The sequence below is a fragment of the Bos indicus genome, chromosome 7 (genome assembly GCF_029378745.1).
Source record: "Bos indicus isolate NIAB-ARS_2022 breed Sahiwal x Tharparkar chromosome 7, NIAB-ARS_B.indTharparkar_mat_pri_1.0, whole genome shotgun sequence".
Lineage (NCBI taxonomy): Eukaryota > Metazoa > Chordata > Mammalia > Artiodactyla > Bovidae > Bos > Bos indicus.
This window is the reverse complement of record NC_091766.1, coordinates 109,455,395-109,477,187: the sequence shown is the minus strand read 5'-3', so window position 1 is coordinate 109,477,187 and position 21,793 is coordinate 109,455,395. Positions and strand designations below refer to the sequence as shown.

Sequence of the window (21,793 nt, the reverse complement as noted above, 5' to 3'; positions counted from 1 at the left end):
AAGGACATGATTATGCTGACAATAATTGTGCTTAATTATGTAGTTAATTGTGCTAACCCTAATGTGGTGGTGATTTGAGTGTTTTTCCTTTAATCAACTAAGAAACTGAAACCTTGAGAGCCTGCATGTTACAGTCGTGATGTGCACGACTTTCAGGGCTGATGCTGCTTTTCCTTAAGTCAGGCTGCTGTTGTCGGCCTCGGCAGGACACACAAAAGGACATGGAGGCCTACTGTTTTCAGGCAGTTCAGATCCAGCTTTCGATGAGCTGAAAGGGGCAAGAACGTCAGCACATGAAAAGAACGTTGTCTGCTTACGATGGGACAAGTCTCTAAGCCTCTGCGCTCTTCCACATTTTAGAACAGACGGTGTAGTTTCAGTCTTTTTAAATACTATCTCAGCTCCATGTGTGAGATTCCATGGAGAGAGTATAACAGATTTTAGCCTATCAGACTTATTGCCCTCCTTTTCCTGCTCCCATTTCCTCCTAATGTAAAGAATGTAGAAGGTCGTGTAGCCACAGCGCTGCTGAGAGTCGCAGGTTCAGCGGATTCAGTGGTTGATGGCGTGTGTTGTCGCCCAGGGTCCGCCCAGCTTCTCTGGTGTAAGTGTAACCCAGCCTCCCCACTTCAGTTGAGTATTTACTCATTCAGTACTCATCTGTCTCAACTTCTGGGGAACAAAAGGGGGGAAGAAGGGAGAAAACTGGGAATATAAAAGGTAACATCTGTATTCATCCTGTCTCTCTTCTTTATTATTCATATGCTATAGCAGAGGATTTGTGGAGTTATTTTTACAGCTCTTATCCTCCAGTAATGCTACAGGGCCCATGATAACATATTTCGGCCACTGTAAAATACTTTATTTTTAATATTTTTATAAGCATTGGAGTAGAAACTATTTGTTTTCGAAGAGCTATTAAAAAATCACTTAAAAAAGGAATTCTGTGGGATATAAGCATTAGGATACACACAGTATGGGTGTTGGTTCTTTATAAAAATAGGAAATTTCCTTTCCCCTGCTGCTGGAACCTGTTTCTCCTTTTAATGTTCTTTCAAGCTGATCCAGACACAGGGTTTCCATTGACTTTGACAAATGGTGCACTTTAATTGGCTCTGTGGATTGCAGAGCCAGAACACTGGATTGAGTTTTCCACTCTGTCCTTTGGTCACCAGCAAGGCTGAATTTGTTAAGCACAGTTGTCACATGAGAATAATAACATGGTTCTTTGGAGAAGGTAGATTCAAATTCAACTAAAATGCAGTAGACCATTTACTAACTAGGTGCATCCATCCTAAAGCACAAATAGTTTCACGAAACCTTCGAAAGACACAGGCTTTACATTCAAATGTATTCGCAGTCTCATCCTCCAGGGCCTTAAGTACTTAGTAAGCCGAAAGCGTTGTCTAAATTTGGAACATTCTGTGTTGTACTGTAATTATAAATGGTTTCTAGGAATTGGGTTAGACTGAAACACAGGTTCTTTACAATTAGGAGCATTCCCCTGTGATTCACGTCCTGTTATTAGGTAACACATTTGTATTGAGAGGTCCTTTCATGGCAGTGACAACCATCTTCCAAATGCATGAAAGCAATGATAAAACTCCAAATGCTGTCTTTGAGCAGTCACAATAGAGCCCGTGCTTCAGAGTTCATTTTTGCTATCAAAAAGTCTGGTCAGACACTCAGAGCTTCTCAGATTTGCACAAAATTCAAGCTGATGTGGTTATCTGAATTCTCAGCCAACAGCATACTGGCAGCACTTTGGTAGGTGGGCTTTATATCTGTACTGAGTTGGGTCTGTGCTGTGGCATGTGAGGTCTTTCCCTGCAGGACACAGACTCTGGCTGAGGCAGGGGCTCTGGGACGAACAGGCCCCAGGAGTTAGCGCACAGGGGCTCTCTAGCTGGGGGATGTGGACTCAGTACTCGCAGCACGTGACTTAGTCGCTCCGTGGCATGTGGGAGCTTAGTTCCCTGACCAGGGATTGAACCTGCCTGCCCTGCATTGCTGGGTGGATTCTTACCCCCCCGGGAAGTCCTAACCATAAGGTTCTGGAGGGCAGGTGTGGAGATCTACGCAGCCTCCTAAGGGAAGCCTCGAATATACGCTTCCCTGCTGATTAAAGCTGCCACCTGCCCACCTGCAGGGGCCGGCCTCCCTCTCGAGCATCCCTCCGCTTGTCCTTGGGTATGGGTGCTAGTCTGCAAACCAGCATAGCCCAAAGCTGGGCAGCAGGCAGGGGGAAATGAAGGAACTACCGGACGTGGCCGTAAAACCACACTGACCCCGAGAGAGACAAAGTTCCAGTTCTCTGGGAGTCATTCAATGCAGTGCTCCGCGCCTGATACTTTTTAAAACTACAATAATATGAATTACAAAAATTAAAAAGAAATCTATGTATAGGCATTCATTTCTAATTGGACTGAAAATAAAATTAACAGCTAAATTTTATGTTTTAAAATACACATTTTTATTTATGTACTCTAGTCAGCAGTTTGTTTGCAGATGGGAGTTATCAGCCAACCGCACCTTGGGTGGGACTGATCTGGTGTAAACGCAAAGAACTCTACACCACCTACGGCCCTCAGAGCGCTGCTTCCTCTTCGTCTACTATGTGGTTGATATACGTGATGATGGTATTAAATCACATCATCATCATCATTATATTAATTCATTCTAGTTTTTCAAATACATTTTTTCTTTTGCAAAAAGTATAAAAGCAGGGAAGAAACTTTAGCAAGATGTCCATGTAAATGCTTGAATTATAGAAGGATTTAACACATAAGGATAAGAGATAAGCCTCACTTATCTGGAAAATTTCCAGGTATGGCAGGTTGGGGGAGGCCCTAGGGAAACAGGAGTTCCCTTTAGATTGGATGCTGGCAGATGTAGGGGCAGTTCTGGTTGGGTGTTTTGTAGGGGGCACAGTGACTTTCTGTGTGTGCTTAGAAAAAAAACCAAGTGGCTTTGTTTATTTATCAGAGTCGTGTTGTCTGAGGTTGATATTCTGTGAGTTTATGTCCAGCAGAGTAAAATGACCTGCCTGTGAGCAGCAGACCAGTTTGTAGTCATACTGATGTCAGCTCAGTTCCAGAAGTCAGAGGCTTCTTTTTTCAATTTTAGTGATAAGTGAGAATGGTGTCCTATAAAATTGAAAATCAAGCTGAAATCTCCAGGATCTAAATCCTGATCATTTCTTTACCAAAAGCTTTTGCAAATTTCCTCTGATGATGGTACATAAGTTTGTTAAAGAGAATTTTTGACTTAATTGAATAGTCTCTAGCCACACAATGTACATGATTTGAAAAAAAAAAAAAAGTATTGATTGTTTTTGTTCATCAAGCCATTCACAAGTTTCAAAACGTATGTGCCTACACACGCATTCAGAGTGTCTGCCACGTGAGGGTTGTCAGGCGTCCAGGCTGAGACTTCTAGAGCGATTTGGGAAAAGAATTTCAGTTATGTGGGCTCCATGTTTGGGGGGAGACTCTACCACAAAGCAGAACATTGAGTTATTTGGATGAAATATGTATATTAACTGGAGTCCACACATCTTAGTCTGATGTCTCATGTTATTTTAGAACAGGCTTTTTGGGGGTATTCTAATATTCCAAACACCCCCTGGTCTCCCCTTCTCCTGTGGATGATGGTTCCCTGAGGCAGTAACGCTCCTGCAGAGACTGTATCCTCCTCCTGCCTTTATTGCCAGCACCCACGTCCCAGACATAATGCAGATTAATCCACATCTGTGAGACTCAACTAAACAGTTGACTAGACTAAAACGTCTTCGTTTAAAATTTATGTATGAACTTCTGGCCTTCTCTCTTATGAGTGCACAATATGAAAACTTAAGTTGTAGTCTTGATGCCATTTCAAATAGTAAATGAGAATTATAAAACTGTTTGGAATCTCTTTAAATGTGTTTTTTTTTTTTTGGTGCATAAAAGAATAAAATACCAGCTAAATTAGTGATTTGAGTACATATCACAGGATGTGTATTCGAATCTTTACTGTTGACAAAAATTCAATAGGAGTGCTATGTCTAAAAACTGTTTCTTTTCATATGTGAAACGAATCGCCAATCCAGGTTCGATGCATGATACAGGGTGCTCAGGGCTAGTGCACTGGGATGACCCAGAGGGATGAGATGGGGAGGGAGGTGGGAGGGGTTCAAGATGGGGAACACATGTACACCCATGGCGGATTCATGTCAATGTATGGCAAAACCAATACAATATTGTAAAGTAATTAGCCTCCAATTAAAATAAATAAATTTATATTAAAAAAATAAAAATAAATGGACACAAACACACACAAATCTGTTTCTTTGTACCAATTACTTTAGTAGATCAATTAAATCTTTGAAACTGTTGGGAAGCATTTTAAGAGAAAAACAAATAACTCATTCGCATTCTGATTTTGTAGGCTTTTAAAATCGTTTCTTAGCAGACATTGACCATGTCCAGTTAGGCAATACTTTGGTCCTTAGAGTGAAAATACACATTAAAAAATATTTATTTATTTGTTTATTTGGCTGAGTCTGGTCTTAGTTGTGGGCCCTCGGGATCTTCCTTCTGTTGGGGCACACAGACTCTCCAATTGTGGCACACATTTATATATATATATATATATTTAAATTGAAGGGTAATTGCTTTACAGAATTTTGTTTTTCTGTCAAACATCAACAAGAATCAGCCACAGGTACACCCATGTCCCCTCCCTCCCAGATCTCTCTCCCATCCCTCCCCATCCCACCCTTCAGCCTGTCACAGAGTGCTTATTTAGCTTATATGCAGAGTACATCGTGTGAAATGTGGAGCTGGATGAGGCACGAGCTGGAATCAAGATTGCTGGGAGAAATATCAATAACCTCAGATATGCAGATGATACCACCCTTATGGCAGAAAGCACCCTTATGGCATGAGGCAGAAAGAGCCTCATGATGAAAGTGAAAGAGGAGAGTTAAAAAGCTGGCTTAAAACTCAACATTCAAAAAACTAAGATCATGGCATCTGGTCCCATCACTTCATAGCAAATAGATGGAGCAACAATGGAGACAGTGACAGACTTCATTTTCTTGGGCTCCAAAATCACTGCAGATCGTGACCGCAGCCATAAAATTGAAAGACACTTGCTCCTTGGAAGAAAGGCTATGACCAACCTAGACAGCATATTAAAAAGCAGATACATTACTTTGCTGACAGAGGTCTGTCTACTCAAAGCTATGATTTTTCCAGTGGTCATGTATGGATGTGAGAGTTGGACTATAAAGAAAGCTGAGCACCAAAGAATTGATGCTTTTGAACTGTGGTGTTGGAGAAGACTCTTGAGAGTCCCTTGGACTGCAAGGAGATCCAACCAGTCAATAAGGAGATCAGTCCTGAATATTCATTGGAAGGACTGATGATGAAGCTGAAACTCCAATACCTTGGCCACCTGATGCCAAGAGCTGACTCATTGAAAAAGACCCTAATGCTGGGAAAGATTAAAGGTGGAAGGAGAAGGGGATGACAGAGGATGAGATGGTTGGATGGCATCACTGACTCGGTGGACATGGTTTCAGCAAGCTCCGGGAGATGGTGATGGACAGGGAGGCCTGGAGTGCTGCAGTCCACGCGGTCACAGTCGGATACGACTGAGCGACTGAACAACACTGTACGCAAGGGATCCATGTGAAAATAAACATATGAAGCTCAGATCAACTGCATATTCTTTTAAAAATGTGTTCGAGTAAATTGTTCCACTTGATGTAACATGATGTAGAAAAAAACATTTAAAGTTTATTTCCATGTTTATTCAAGTCAAAGAACTCTTTCTCAGACATATTTTCATATTTCACTTCCAGGAACATTTGCAACTTAATGAGAAAGGATATGAAATTAGCCACCTGCTCTGGCACTGTGTTTCTGCCTGGACTTGTGTTCAGAAGAACAGTCCCCAGTTAAATAAGGTGCTTGAACATCTCATCTCTCGTAAAACACAGCTTCAGAAGAAATCCTGGTAAGTGGGATCCTATAAATCCAGAGTAACTCATGGAGAAACCTTTGTGTTTAAATGTTAAATAACCTTTGTACTTAAATGTTAATCACACCTTAGTTGACTATGAAAACAATTTATAATCTCAGTTCCAAAGACGAGGGCAGTTTCTATATTTTGTATTAGTTCATTTCATCAATAAATTGTTCTCACCTTTTTTTGGCTAGATGAGCATACTTGTATTGCCTTTCGTCTTTATCGAAGGAAATTTGTTATTGATAACTTCATTCCCACAATTTTAAGCATCTTTTCCTTTTCAAGTTATCTAACAGCAGTGAAGCACAGTTATTACCCATGGGGGAGTGTGCTATGACTCCGTTTGTTTCCTTATGCCTTAGTCGTAAAGCGTAACAGAAGTGACTGTTAAGCCTTAGTTTCCTCCTCTACATATGGTAATTTGAAAAGGGATAAAAAGGTCTTAAATTACTATCAAAGAGGGCACGAGTTCAATTGCGGAAAGAAGAATTTTAAAGGAGTATTTCTGAGGAAATTGATCAGAGGATATCTCTTTCAGTATTGGAGGCTGATCAGAGAATTTGAATTATTTTTCCACTACTAACAATCAATAATATGTCATGCTATAGCAACTTGCAAATTCATAAATTTTTCTTAAAATTAATTACAGTTTTTAAGCCTCTGGCAAGCCCACTCTATGTCAACCAATTTGTACAAATTTTGTCCATTTCTTATGGACAAAAACTATTTTCCCAGTTTCATTTGGATGTTTTTGGGGATTCTAGATCAAGTAAAGATTTCTGGAGAATAGCTTAAAGCTTGTCTAATAGCCTATTTTAGAGTCTTGGAAGACTCTAACTTGATATAAAAATAAATTATATTTCAATATAAAAGTAAATATTGTGTAATGTTGTCAAGTTTATTTTCAAAATATTCTAATAATTTCCAACTAAACATGTTTAGATAAGTGCAGTGGCTGATTAAGAATCTAATTTTGAAAGTCAAGAAATTATTTCTTTTACCAATCTTCATTTTCACTATATTATCAATATTTAATTTAATTTTTCAGTGATTTGTCTTTGAAAGTGAAAGTAGCTTAGTCATGTCCAACTCTTTGTGACCACATGGACTCTACAGTCCATGGGATTCTCCAGGCCAGGATCCTGGAGTGGAGCCTTTCCCTTCTCCAGGGGATCTTCCCAACCCAGGGATCTAACCCAGGTCTCCCGCATTGCAGGCGGATTCTTTACCAGCTGAGCCACAGGGGAAGCCCAAGAATGCTGCAGTGGGTAGCCTATCCCTTCTGCAGCGGATCTTCCTGACCCAAGGACTGAACAGGGGTCTCCTGCATTTCAGTTGGAGTCTTTACCAACTGAGCTATCAGGGAAGCCCTCAGGGATTTCTCTTTAAGATTTTTAAAATAACTTAGTATTTTATAAATTTAGGGGTTTGGGGGATTATACACGATTATCCTTACTTCACAGATGAAGAAACCAAGGCCGAGTTCACAGAGTCCGTGGTGACGGGAACCAGGTCTCAGGGCCTAGCACAGCGCTCTCTTCGGTGTATCAGCTTGCTTTCATTCTGGCTGCCTTACTTAGGAGGCTGGAGGCATCGTGACACTGAATCCTGACTTCCCTGCTTTCATTCTGGCTCCTTACTTAGGAGGCTGGAGGCATTGTGACACTGAATCCTGACTTCCCTGCTTTCATTCTGGCTCCTTACTTAGGAGGCTGGAGGCATCGTGACACTGAATCCTGACTTCCCTGCTTTCATTCTGGCTGCCTTACTTAGGAGGCTGGAGGCATCGTGACACTGAATCCTGACTTTTCTTTTTCTGGGAGGACATTGTGGAAATCAAGTGTGGGAGGGCAAGGCAACAATCAGACAGTGCTGAATGAGCAGAGTACATTGAAAAAAATAGTAAGACCCAGTGACTGTAACGGAATGGAAAAGGTAATTGTTTAAAAGAGCACTGCCGAATAGTTTTGTTTTTTATACTTATTGTTTTCAAAAATTAATTTATTTGTTAATTTTATTTACACTGGGTCATCATTGCAATGGGGCTTTTCTCTAGTTGCAGAATGGGGACTACTCTCCAGCTGTGCTGGGGCTTCTCACTGTTATGGCTTCTCTTATTGTGGCCCCTGGCTCTGGGCCACAGGCTTCAGTCAGTTCAGTCCTCAGTCGTGTCCGACTCTTTGCGACCCCATGGACTGCAGCACACCAGCTTCCCTGTCCAGCACCAGCTCCTGGAGTTCACTCAAACTCATGTCCATTGAGTTGGTGATGCCATCCAACCATCTCATCCTCTGTCGTCCCCTTCTCCTCCTGCCCTCAATCTTTCCCAGCATCACGGTCTTTTCCAATGAGTCAGCTCTTCACATCAGGTTGACAAAATATTGGAGTCTCAGCTTCAGCATCAGTCCTTCCAATGAACACCCAGGACTGATTTCCTTTAGGATGGACTGGTTGGACCTCCTTGCAGTCCAAGGGACTCTCAAGAATCTTCTCCAACACCACAATTCAAAAGCATCAGTTCTTTGGTGCTCAGCTTTCTTTATGGTCCAACTTTCACATCCATACATGACCACTGGAAAAACCATAGCTTTGACTAGATGGGCCTTTGACAGCAGAGTTATGTCTCAGCTTTTTAATATGCTGTCTAGGTTCCAAGGAGCAAGTGTCTTTTAATTTCATGGCTGCAGTGACCATCTGCAGTGAATTTGGAGCCCACAAAAATAAAGTCTGTCACTGTTTCCACTTTTTCCCCATCTATTTGCCATTAAGTGATGGGACCGGATAACATGATCTTAGTTTTTTGAATGTTGAGTTTTAAGTCAGCTTTTTTCACTCTTTTCTTTTACTTTCATTAAGAGACTTTTCAGTTCCTCTTTGCTTTCTGCTATAAGGGTGGTGTCATCTGCATATTTGGGTTTATTGATATTTCTCCCTGCAATCTTGATTCCAGCTGTGCTTCTTCCAGCCCAGTGTTTCTCATGATGTACTCTGCATATAAGTTAAATAAGCAGGGTGACAATATACAGCCCTGACGTACTCCTTTCCCAATTTGGAACCAGTCTGTTGGTCCATGTCGAGTTCGAACTGTTGCTTCTTGACCTGCATACAGATTTTGCAGGAGGCAAGTCAGGTGGTCTGGTATTCCCATCTCTTGAAGAATTTCCCACAGTTTGCTGTGATCCACACAGTCAAAGGCCTTGGCATAGTCAATAAAGCAGAAGTAAATGTTTTTCTGGAACTCTCTTGCTTTTTCGATGATCCAGCAGATGTTGACGATTTGATCTCTGGTTGCTCTGCCTTATCTAAATGCAGTTTGAACATCTGGAAGCTCTTGGTGCATGTATGGTTGAAGCCGGCTTGGAGGGTTTTGAGGCTATGGTAGTTGCCGCAGGGGGCTCGTTCATTGTGGCGAGTGCCTCAGTATTTGTGGTGCCCCAGCTCGTCCGCTCCGTGGCGCGTGTCATCTTCCCAGACCAGGGACCTAACCTGTGCTCCCTGCATTGGCAGGTGGATTCTTATCTACTGCACGACAAGGAAAGTCCTATTTACTGTTTTTTTAAGAAAAGAATTTAATCTTTCTTTTTAAATCATGTCCCTAGTAAACAGAAATAACCCATTGACATTAAAAATTTTTGTCTTTTTAAGTTAGCAATTTGACTATTAGGCAAGTTTTCTGTTATTATAATGATAACATTATACCACGTATTAAAAAAAAACTTTTCTTTTTAAAAGTATTTGTTATTTATGTGACCACCTATGTAGTTTTTAAGAAGTTATAATTCCAGAAAAAACCAAACAACCTGTGATATAATCACTAAAATCAAACCAGAAATGTTTTTGTATTTCTGGAGAAACTTTATTATTCATTTTGTCTACTCTGAAGTTTAGGTACATGTGAAAAATTTTTAAAGTGGACTAAACATATTTAGGATTATACAAAGATACTGAGGCTTCAGACCCTGATAGTAAATTAGGACTTTGTTAAGAAGGGAACGACAGAGGATGAGATAGTTGGATGACATCACCGACTTGATGGACATGAGTTTGAGCAAGCTCTGGGAGTTGGTGATGGACAGCGAGGCCTGGCGTGCTGCAGTCCATGGGGTTGCAAAGAGTCGGATGTGACTGAGCTGAACTGAGTATTTGCTGGGCCTTAGAACTGGAACACTTGGTAGAGGATATCTTTGGTTAGGGCCTGAAGTTCAATGGCAAGTGACTATTACAAGGAGTAACACAAGCCATTTCATTTTCCATGCATGTCTGTACAGTATCACACAGTAGAAAAATGATCAGAGATGTAAAATGCAGAGGGAGACCATTTAACTGATGGATCAGAAGAAATTTCTTAATTAATAGTGGCTAAAGTGCTCAGGCCAATGCTGGTGGTTCTCATCTGCCCATTTCTGATGCTGTCCGTCAACAGGTAATTCATCCCACGGCTTCCCACCCGACTTCTCATAACCCCCTTTGTAAAGATCATACCACACAAAAGGAAAGACACAGAAATGAGTGGTTTCAGCAGAGACTGGAGAAGAGCAGGCCCAAGATGCGTGAAAAGGCCCCAGGAGAGACTCACAGATTTAGAGCAACCTCTGATCAGGGGGCGACAGAGCAAACTGAGGAAAGGAAATGCACGAGGAAGTGAATTGTAAAGCAGGGTGGAGACTAGAGAAACAGGAATGCGTGAGCCCCTCCCCGTGCCCCACACCAGCCTTCACGTCGGAAGTTTGGTTGGCTTGTGCTGCAGATCAGCTGCTGTAAGGCAGCGTTCCATGAAATATGCTTAAACGTCGCATGACACTTCTTACTCTGAATGCTCCACCCTGTGGTCTGGCCTTTTACAAACTGCACCACTTGCTCTGGGGAGATAGCTCAAGCCAGCACAAAAGGCTTTCTCATCCAACATGAAAATAATGAATTGTGTTTATAATTGAATTATTAGCCAATGAGGACTGCTGAGAAATGCAGCATGGCATTTCAAAAGAGCGATGTAACCTATAAAATTATATCTCCCAAAGCAAAATAGCCGATCTAATCGCATCGTGAACATATTCCGAAAATGCTTGACAATTTAAAATTACACCAACATGGCAAGTGTTTTCCAGACGTAGAGTGTTCGTGTTTGCATTGAAATAAATTGAACAAAGAAAGCCCTGCCCAGCAAGGCCTTTACTTCTGGCCTCGTTGCTGACCTCCACAGTGTCTGTCTCCCTGAACCCTGGTGATTATAATGTCATGTGACAGTCTAACCAGAACCATCCAGATGCAAGTTTTCACCACTAATCCTCTTCATTCTTCATGAGCTGAGATGTCAGGTTAGGTCCTCAGTCTTCTGACTCATTTCCTGGGTTTCTCATTGATCCTTTAATCCTCTGAGCTAAATATAAACATTTATCTGTATCAAGGATAAATATACAATTTATGCTTTGCTCCCTAATGGCACAGTGAGAGAAACATTCAGCTTCAAATCGTAAGGACTGAGTTTTTTCTCTGGCTACCTGTCTAATTTTGATTGAGTCACATAACCTCCATGAACAGCGTCTGTTCATGTTAAACAGAGGTAATAGCCATCACAAAGAAAGGTAAGTAACATGAAGATACTTTTTATACCGAGTCTCCCCCTAATCCTTCATTTCCTGCTAGTTCAGACCTGAATTAATTTTTTTCCCAGACTCCTACCTACTGAATTTCTGTCTCCATGCCTGACACATGTCCTCTCCTCAAGTTAACCAAATTGGACACCCGGACTCCCTTTCAGGCCTGTTTCCCGCGCTCTCCCCCGCCACTGTGACACCGGGCTTCAGGCCCTTATTGTCATGACTCTGCTAGCTTATTAACTGGTCTCTTCACCTGTGTGTTCTCTTCAGTAATCTGTCATGCTCTGCTGCTAGGGTTACAGCATAAATATGATTATACCATTCTCCAGCTTCAAATTATTTAATAAGGACTGTTTTTACATGGCATGGGGGTTGCAGCTCCAAACAGGGTCTCTTAATTTGCAATGATTAATAAAAAAAAGAAAAGAAAGAAAACAAGAGCAAACGCAAAGACTGAAAGAAAGACCTTGCTGCTGGGGTTAATTACCACCAGCCTGTCACACAGGCAGACCACGTGTCTGACCGACTGGATGGAAGCAGGCAGTTAGGGAGCACCGAGGCCCGCTCGGATGAAACAGCCGTCATGGTCTGTCGACAACTCATCCCTTCATTCCCCCGACTTCCTTCCCTGGCATGCCGGGACTGAAGCTCTGTGCGCAGAAGAAAGAACCCTTTTAGCAGACAGGCTAACGACCAGATCTTTCTGTAGTTCATCTCTTCTGAGTATCAGAAATCAGGCATTGGCAAGAGAAATGTGTTCTTTAAACAAGCTTTCCTAAGTGGTCAAAATCAGGAGAGAGATTCTGATTGCTCTCTTTTCCGTGTGCGGTGAAGATGAGACTGGTTTGTTTATGCTAATACTCACCGTCTTAGCCCGTTAATGTGGTCGTTAGTGTCCAATAATGTTATGGTTAAATCATTACTTAAAATGTTTGTTTTTCTCCAAGAATGGTGTATGTATTTAATTTTTAGGTCCTATTTATAAAATAATGTTGACTTACTAAAATGTGCCCTTGCCACTCACTGTCAGTCATTTAATTCTAGGATTTTCCATTCGTAAGCTGTTAAATGCGATTCCTTTCTTGGCTGGCTCGAGTAGAGTTCTAACTATGGATGTAGGTGACCTGTTTCATTAGGAGAGCCCCTGATTACACGCAACCCTTGGCTGAGTGTAACGGTTGCCAGTATTTTCCCCCGAAGAAGTGTAAGTGCGTTTTGTGTGGCGACAGGTTACTATGCTCGTAGTTTGTTTTTTTTTTAATTAATCCCCCTCTTGAAATGTCTAAATGTTGCTATGTTGTTCCCTACCGTATCCTTGTTATGAGATGGCCAAAGCCAGTCTGCCTCCCTTTTGTTTTGTCTGTTTTATTTTCAATCCAGAACCTTTTAGGAATATCTTTGTGGTTTGCAGCAAGGAGGTGGATGCCTCCTCTGACGTCTCACTGAGCGCCTTAGGAAGCCGTCGGGCGCTTTCTCCGCTTTCCTTGGAGAGACGCCCCCGCTGTGTGAGGCTGTGGCCGCTGGTCTGCATTTCAGGAGGGTTTCCACCGATTACTCATCTTCACGTGTGTTCCTAACGCCTGCCTCTCTCTGCCCAGGGTTTTTCTTTCACACATATGTGCCTACCATTACATTTTAAATCAAATTTTGGGCCTCTTGGCTTTGGAGGCATTTTCCTTCATTTGGGTCACATTTTCTTTATAGCTTTAAAATCCTTAAAGTTTCTCAGATTTTTGTTTCTTTACATCTGGTTGTTTCAACAGGAATTCGATATTAATGGATCTCAATTTGCCAGGGGTTGTCTTCCTGTAAATTACTGAAGAATTTTTCAAGTTTGCTCCCTTTTTAAGTGCCTTTTTTTTTTTTTTTTTGGTGCTTAACTGCCTTCATTATGAATTTGAATTATATTTTTATAATTTTAATTTTTGGCACTCTCTTTTTTTAACTACTGCACCTTTCACCTCAGTATCAAGGCTTTTCATTATTGTTTCTTCCTAGGGTTTACTGAAGATGCCTGAAGAGTCTTGTAAAAATGTCTTCCGGCTCCTGTAAGAAATCGTTTTCAGAAGCATGATCATCCCTTAGTATTCAGACTGACCTCTCTAGCCCTTGCTGTAATGTTTTTGTTTTTTTTTTTTCTGGTCTCAGGTAGGGCCTCCTCTTCCATTTTCTATTTTACTTGTTTCAGAACTAGGACAAAATCATACGCATTTGTTATTTTTAAAACAAGAGGTTTGTGTTCACCATGCACACTACAGAGGTTAAAGGCGAATGTCCCCAGGGCCCCTCGCATTCTCCTGCTGCCTTCTGGTCAAGCTTTGAGAGACGATGCACTCACAGCACGCTCTGTCCCCGTCCTACACACGCATCCCCACGAGCACTGTTTTCTGTACTTTTTGTCTTCTGAAGGTTGCTGTCTCTGCATAAATACTGAGAGATGAGGATAAAGAAGCATAGAAATAGCGAGTCCTTTGAAATTCAGTATCTCCAAGTATAGGATTGGCTGTACTTTTCTTATTTCCATGAAAAACATGATAAACAGTAAAGATAATGTTTTTCCTTAATTTTTTTCTTTTAACTTACTTTTGGGAATCAGGACTGCTGAGTTTTATGGAAGTGGTGTGTGGCTACACCTCCTTGCTGTTCTTATTCCAGCTCCGTAAATATTATGGTTTTTATATCATACAGGAAGTTCCCTGTAAGATAGTGACATCTTTTTCATTTCCCATCTTCAGAGTTGTGTGGATTTTTGACATTGTCAGTGTTTTTTGAAATATCTACTGAAAGTTTCAAGTAACTCTTTGTAAGGATTGCAACATGGAGACATTTTAATTCTCTCCTTTAAAATAATAACTGGGTCATAGAAGAATAAGAACCTAGGCAAAAATTCAAATGCTGATGTTTTTAACCTTTCTATAAGCTGGCATTCAGATGGGTATCTTTTTATGAAGTCTCTGGTTATTATATGTTAGTTGGTTTATATTAGTCTAGAAGGAAAACTAGACTGGAGTCAGACTCACTGAAGTGCAGTCCTGGTCTGGTCATGTTTAACTCCATGTAGTTAAACGTTAATTTTAAAAACTAACACAACATTGTACATTGTAAATCAACTATATTCCAATAAAAAATTTAAAAACAGAAGAAAAAAAGTTGAAAAGGAAAAGCTAGAAAGTAAAATGAATCAAGTGACTATGTTACTTTAGACAAGCCAGTAAACTTCTGCCTCCATTTCTTTATTTACATATTTAGATGGACATTTATAATATTTATAAATTACTTTATACATGTTTAATTTCATGGCATTGTGGAAGTAAGTCAGTATATTGGTTATTGAGACTTGGTGTACTGCAATGAGTTCACAAAAAGCTAGTGCTATATTTAAATGTCTAACCTCAATTTGGAAATTTTCTATGTGCATCAATTTTCAGTTTTGATTTTTTTTTAATTTTATTTTTTAACTTTACAATATTGTATTCGTTTTGCCATATATCAACATGAATCCGCCACAGGTATACACGTGTTCCCCATCCTGAACCCTCCTCCCTCCTCCCTCCCCATACCATCCCTCTGGGTCATCCCAGTGCACCAGCCCCAAGCATCCAGTATCGTGCATCGAACCTGGACTGGCATCTCGTTTCATATATGATATTATACATGTTTTAATGCCATTCTCCCAAATCATCCCACCCTCTCCCTCTCCCACAGAGTTCAAAAGACTGTTCTATACATCAGTGTCTCTTTTGCTGTCTCGTATACAGGGTTATTGTTACCATCTTTCTAAATTCCACATATGTGCATTAGTATACTGTATTGGTGTTTTTCTTTCTGGCTTACTTCACTCTGTATAATAGGCTCCAGTTTCATCCACCTCATTAGAACTGATTCAAATGTATTCTTTTTAATGGCTGAGTAATACTCCATTGTGTATATGTACCAAAGCTTTCTTATCCATTCATCTGCTGATGGACATCTAGGTTGCTTCCATGTCCTGGCTATTATAAACAGTGCTGCGATGAACACTGGGGTACACTTGTCTCTTTCAATTCTGGTTTCCTTGGTGTGCATGCCCAGCAGTGGGATTGCTGGGTCATAAGGCAGTTCTATTTCCAGTTTTTCAAGGAATCTCCACACTATTCTCCATAGTGGCTGTACTGGTTTGCATTCCCACCAACAGTGTAAGAGGGTTCCCTTTTCTCCACACCCTCTCCAGCATTTATTGCTTGTAGACTTTTGGATCACAGCCATTCTGACTGGCATGAAATGATACCTCATAGTGGTTTTGATTTGCATGTCTCTGATAATGAGTGATGTTGAGCATCTTTTCATGTGTTTGTTAGCCATCTGTTTGTCTTCTTTGGAGAAATGTCTATTTAGTTCTTTGGCCCATTTTTTGATTGGGTCATTTATTTTTCTTGAATTGAGCTGTAGGAGTTGCTTGTATATTTTTGAGATTAGTTGTCAGTTGCTTCATTTGCTATTATTTTCTCCCATTCTGAAGGCTGTCTTTTCACCTTGCTAATAGTTTCCTTTGATGTGCAGATGCTTTTAATTTTAATTAGGTCCCATTTGTTTTTTTTTTTGTTTTTTTTTTTTTGCTTTTATTTCCAGTATTCTGGGAGGTGGGTCATAGAGGATCCTGCTGTGACGTATGTCAGAGAGTGTTTGGCCTATGTTCTCCTCTAGGAGTTTTAGAGTTTCTGGTCTTACGTTTAGATCTTAATCCATTTTGAGTTTATTTTTGTGTATGGTGTTAGAAAGTGTTCTAGTTTCATTCTTTTACAAGTGGTTGACCAGTTTTCCCAGCACTACTTGTTGAAGAGATTGTCTTGAATCCATTGTATATTCTTGCCTCCTTTGTCAAAGATAAGGTGTCCATATGTGCGTGGATTTATCTCTGGGCTTTCTATTTTGTTCCATTGATCTATATTTCTGTCTTTGTGCCAGTACCATACTGTCTTGATGACTGTGGCTTTGTAGTAGAGCCTGAAGTCAGGCAGGTTGATTCCTCCAGTTCAATTCTTCTTTCTCAAGATTGCTTTGGCTATTTGAGGTTTTTTGTACTTCCATACAAATTGTGAAATTATTTGTTCTAGCTCTGTGAAGAATACTGTTGGTAGCTTGATAGGGATTGCATTGAATCTATAAATTGCTTTGGGTAGTATACTCATTTTCACTATATTGATTCTTCCGATCCATGAACATGGTATATTTCTCCATCTATTAGTGTCCTCTGTGATTTCTTTCACCAGTGTTTTATAATTTTCTATATATAGGTCTTCAGTTTTTTTAGGTAGATATATTCCTATTTTATTCTTTTTGTTGCAATGGTGAATGGAATTGTTTCCTTAATTTCTCTTTCTGTTTTCTCATTATTAGTGTATAGGAATGCAAGGGATTTCTGTGTGTTGACTTTATATCCTGCAACTTTACTATATTCACTAATTAGTTCTAGTAATTTTCTGGTGGAGTCTTTAGGGTTTTCTATGTAGAGGATCATGTCATCTGCAAACAGTGAGAGTTTTACTTCTTTTCCAATTTGGATTCCTTTTATTTCTTTTTCTGCTCTGATTGCTGAGGCCAAAACTTCCAGAACTATGTTGACTAGTAATGGTGAAAGCGGGCACCCTTGTCTTGTTCCTGACTTTAGGTGAAATGCTTTCAATTTTTCACCATTGAGGATAAAGTTTGCTGTGGGTTTGTCATATATAGCTTTTATTATGTTAAGGTATGTTCCCTCTATTCCTGCTTTCTGGAGAGTTTTTATCATAAATGGGTGTTGAATTTTGTCAAAGGCTTTCTCTGCATCTATTGAGATAATCATATGGTTTTTATTTTTCAATTTGTTAATGTGGTGTATTACATTGATTGATTTGCGGATATTGAAGAATCCTTGCATCCCTGGGATAAAGCCCACTTGGTCATGGTGTATGGTCTTTTTAATGTGTTGTTGGATCCTGATTTCTAGAATTTTGTTAAGGATTTTTGCATCTATGTTCATTGGTGTTATTGGCCTGTAGTTTTCTTTTTTTGTGGGATCTTTGTCAGGTTTTGGTATTAGGGTGATGGTGGCCTCATAGAATGAGTTTGGAAGTTTACCTTCCTCTGCAATTTTCTGGAAGAGTTTGAGCAGGATAGGTGTTAGCTCTTCTCTAAATTTTTGGTAGAATTCAGCTGTGAAGCCGTCTGGACCTGGGCTTTTGTTTGCTGGAAGACTTCTGATTACAGTTTCAATTTCCGTGCTTGTGATGGGTCTGTTAAGATTTTCTATTTCTTCCTGGTCCAGTTTTGGAAAGTTGTACTTTTCTAAGGATTTTTCCATTTCTTCCACGTTGTCCATTTTATTGGCATATAATTGCTGATAGTAGTCTCTTATGATCCTTTGTATTTCTGTGTTGTCTGTTGTGATCTCTCCATTTTCATTTCTAATTTTATTGATTTGATTTTTCTCCCTTTGTTTCTTGATGAGTCTGGCTAATGGTTTGTTAATTTTATTTATCCTTTCAAAGAACCAGCTTTTGGTTTTGTTGATTTTTGCTATGGTCTCTTTTGTTTCTTTTGCATTTATTTCTGCCTTAATTTTTAAGATTTCTTTCCTTCTACTAACCCTGGGATTCTTCATTTTTTCCTTTTCTAGTTGCTTTAGGTGTAGAGTTAGGTCATTTATTTGACTTTTTTTCTTGTTTCTTGAGGTATGCCTGTATTGCTATGAACTTTCCCCTTAGGACTGCTTTTACAGTGTCCCACAGGTTTTGGGTTGTTGTGTTTTCATTTTCATTCGTTTCTATGCAAATTTTGATTTTTTTTAAATTTCTTCTGTGATTTTTGGTTATTCAGCAGCGTGTTGTTCAGCCTGCATATGTTGGAATTTTTAATAGTTTTTCTCCTGTAATTGAGATCTAATCTTACTGCATTGTGGTCAGAAAAGATGCTTGGAATGATTTCAATTTTCTTGAATTTACCAAGGCTAGATTTATGGCCCAGGATGTGATCTATCCTGGAGAAGGTTCCGTGTGTGCCTGAGAAAAAGGTGAAATTCATTGTTTTGGGGTGAAATGTCCTATAGCTATCAATTAAGTCTAACTGATCTATTGTATCATTTAAAGTTTGTGTTTCCTTGTTAATTTTCTGTTTAGTTGATCTATCCATAGGTGTGAGTGAGGTATTAAAGTCTCCCACTATTATTGTGTTATTGTTAATTTCCCCTTTCATACTTGTTAGCATTTGTCTTACATATTGCGGTGCTCCTATGTTGGGTGCATATATGTTTATAATTTTTATATTTTCTTCTTGGAATGATCCTTTGATCATTATGTAGTGACCTTCTTTGTCTCTTTTCACAGCCTTTGTTTTAAAGTCTATTTTATCTGATATGAGTATTGCTATTCCTGCTTTCTTTTGGTCTCTATTTGCATGGAAAATCTTTTTCCAGCCCTTCGCTTTTGTATGTGTCCCCTGTTTTGAGGTGGGTCTCTTGTAGACAACATATATAGGGATCTTGTTTTTGTATCCATTCAGCCAGTCTTTGTCTTTTGGTTTGGGGCATTCAACCCATTTACATTTAAGGTAATTATTGATAAGTATGATCCCATTGCCGTTTACTTTATTGTTTTGGGTTCGAGTTTATAAACCCTTTTTGTGTTTCCTGTCTAGAGAAGATCCTTTAGCATTTGTTGGAGAGCTGGTTTGGGGATGCTGAATTCTCTCAGCTTTTGCTTTTCTGTAAAGCTTTTGATTTCTCCTTCATATTTGAATGAGATCCTTGCTGGGTATAGTAATCTAGGCTATAGGTTATTTTCTTTCATCACTTTAAGTATGTCTTGCCATTCCCTCCTGGCTTGAAGAGTTTCTATTGAAAGATCAGCTCTTATTCTTATGGGAATTTCCTTGTGTGATATTTGTTGTTTTTCCCTTGCTGCTTTTAATATTTGTTCTTTGTGTTTGATCTTTGTTAATTTGATTAATATGTGTCTTGGGGTATTTCGCCTTAGCTTTATTCTGTTTGGGATTCTCTGGGTTTCTTGGACTTGGGTGATTATTTCCTTCCCCATTTTAGGGAAGTTTTCAACTATTAACTCCTCAAGTATTTTCTCATGGTCTTTCTTTTTGTCTTCTTCTTCTGGGACTCCTTTGATTCGAATGTTGGGGCGTTTAACATTGTCCCAGAGGTCTCTGAGATTGTCCTCATTTCTTTTAATTTGTTTTTCTTTTCTCCTCTCTGATTCATTTATTTCTACTATTCTATCTTCTAATTCACTAATCCTATCTTCTGCCTCTGTTATTCTACTATTTGTTGCCTCCAGAGTGTTTTTGATCTCATTTATTGCATTATTCATTAAATATTGACTCTTTTTTATTTCTTCTAGGTCCTTGTTAAACCTTTCTTACATCTTCTCAATCCTTGTCTCCAGGCTATTTATCTGTGATTCCATTTTGATTTCAAGATTTTGGATCATTTTCACTATCATTATTTGGAATTCTTTATCATGTAGATTCCCTATCTCTTCCTCTTTTGTTTGGTGGGCATTTATCCTGTTCCTTTACCTGCTGGGTATTCCTCTGTCTCTTCTTCTTGTTTATATTGCTGAGTTTGGGGTGTCCTTTCTGTATTCTGGCAGTTTGTGGAGTTCTCTTTATTATGGAGTTTCCACACTGTGTGTGGGTTTGTACAGGTGGCTTGTCAAGGTTTCTTGGTTAGGGAAGCTTGTGTCAGTGTTCTGGTGGGTGGAGCTGGATTTCCTCTCTCTGGAGTGCAATGAAGTGTCCAGTAATGCGTTATGAGATGTTTATAGTTTTGTAGTAACTTTGGGCAGCCTGTATCTTGGAGCTCAGGGCTGTGCTCCTGTGTTGCTGGAGAATTTGCTTGGTATGTCTTGCTCTGGAACTTGTTGGGCCTTGTGTGGTCCTTGGTTTCAGTGTAGGTATGGAGGCGTTTGATGAGCTCCTGTCAATTAATGTTCCCTGGAGTCAGGGTTTGGACTTAAGCCTCCTGCTTCTGGTTTTCAGTCTTGCTTTTACAGTAGTTTCAAAACTTCTCCTTCTATACAGCACCATTGATAAAACATGTAGGTTAAAGATGAAAAGTTTCTCCACAGTGAGGGACACCCAGAGAGGTTCACAGAGTTACATGGAGAAGAGAAGAGGAGGAGGAAGTTAGAGGTGACCCGAATGAGATGCGGTGGAATCAATAGAGGAGAGAGCAGGCTAGCCAGTAATCACTTCCTTATGTGCACTCCACAACTGGACCACTCAGAGATGTTCACGGAGTTATACAGAGAAGAGGAGAGGGAAGAAGGAGACAGAGGTGGCCGGGAGGATAAAAGGGGGGAATGAAAAGGATCGAGACAGATCCAGCCAGTAATCAGTTCCCTAAGTGTTCTCCACCATCTGGAACACACAGAAATTCACAGAGTTGGGTAGAGCAGAGAGGGGTTAGGGAGGAGACACAGGCGACCTGGTGGAGAAAAAGGAGAGTCCAAAGTGGGAGAGAGCAGTCAAGCCAGTAATCTCACTCCCAAGTAAAAATGGGTACTGAACATTGGGTTTTTAAAGGTACAAAATTGATAACAAATACCAAAAAGCAAAAATTAAAAATCTAGAGTAGAGTTTGGAATTTCAAAAATACAATGTTAAAGAAAAGAAGAAAAAGAAAAAAAAAAACAACAAAGTCACAAAAATTATAAAGAAAATATAGGTACAAAATTGATAACAAATACCAAAAAGCAAAATTAAAAATCTAGAGTTTGGAATTTCAGAAATACTATGTTAAAGAAAAGAAGAAGAAAAAGAAAGAGGAAAAAAAAGTCACAAAAATTATTTTTAAAAATATAGGTACAAAATTGATAACAAAAAGCAAAAATCAAAAATCTAGAGTTTGGAATTTCAAAAATACAATGTTAAAGAGAAGAAGAAAAAAAAAGGGAAAAAAGAAAAGAAAAAAACAAAGTCACAAAAATTATTAAAAAAATATATATGTATATGAAGTTTGCTTTTAAAAAAAGAGGGTCTTCTTTTTTTTTTTTGCAAAGTAATAGTAGGTTATAAAAGTGAAAATTAAAGGAGTAATAGAGGACTTAAAATTTTTTTTTAATTAAAAAAAAAGAAAGAAAGATGATTGTAAAAATAGTAAAACTATATCTAGGACTTTCTCTGGTGGTGTTGTGGGTATTGTGGGGTCAGTTCAT

At 39.5% G+C, this 21,793-nt stretch overlaps 1 protein-coding gene across 14 annotated transcripts in view; it reads left to right on the top strand.

The window, feature by feature from the left end:
• Window positions 1-21,793, top strand: part of TMEM232 (transmembrane protein 232) — a 263,478-nt gene that overhangs the window by 54,640 nt on the left and 187,045 nt on the right. For all 14 annotated transcript variants that reach the window (XM_019965506.2, XM_070794118.1, XM_070794124.1 and 11 more), the window contains one exon: window positions 5,849-6,003. In XM_019965506.2, the coding sequence (XP_019821065.2) occupies window positions 5,849-6,003 (155 nt within the window). The remainder of the gene's footprint in view (window positions 1-5,848; window positions 6,004-21,793) is intronic.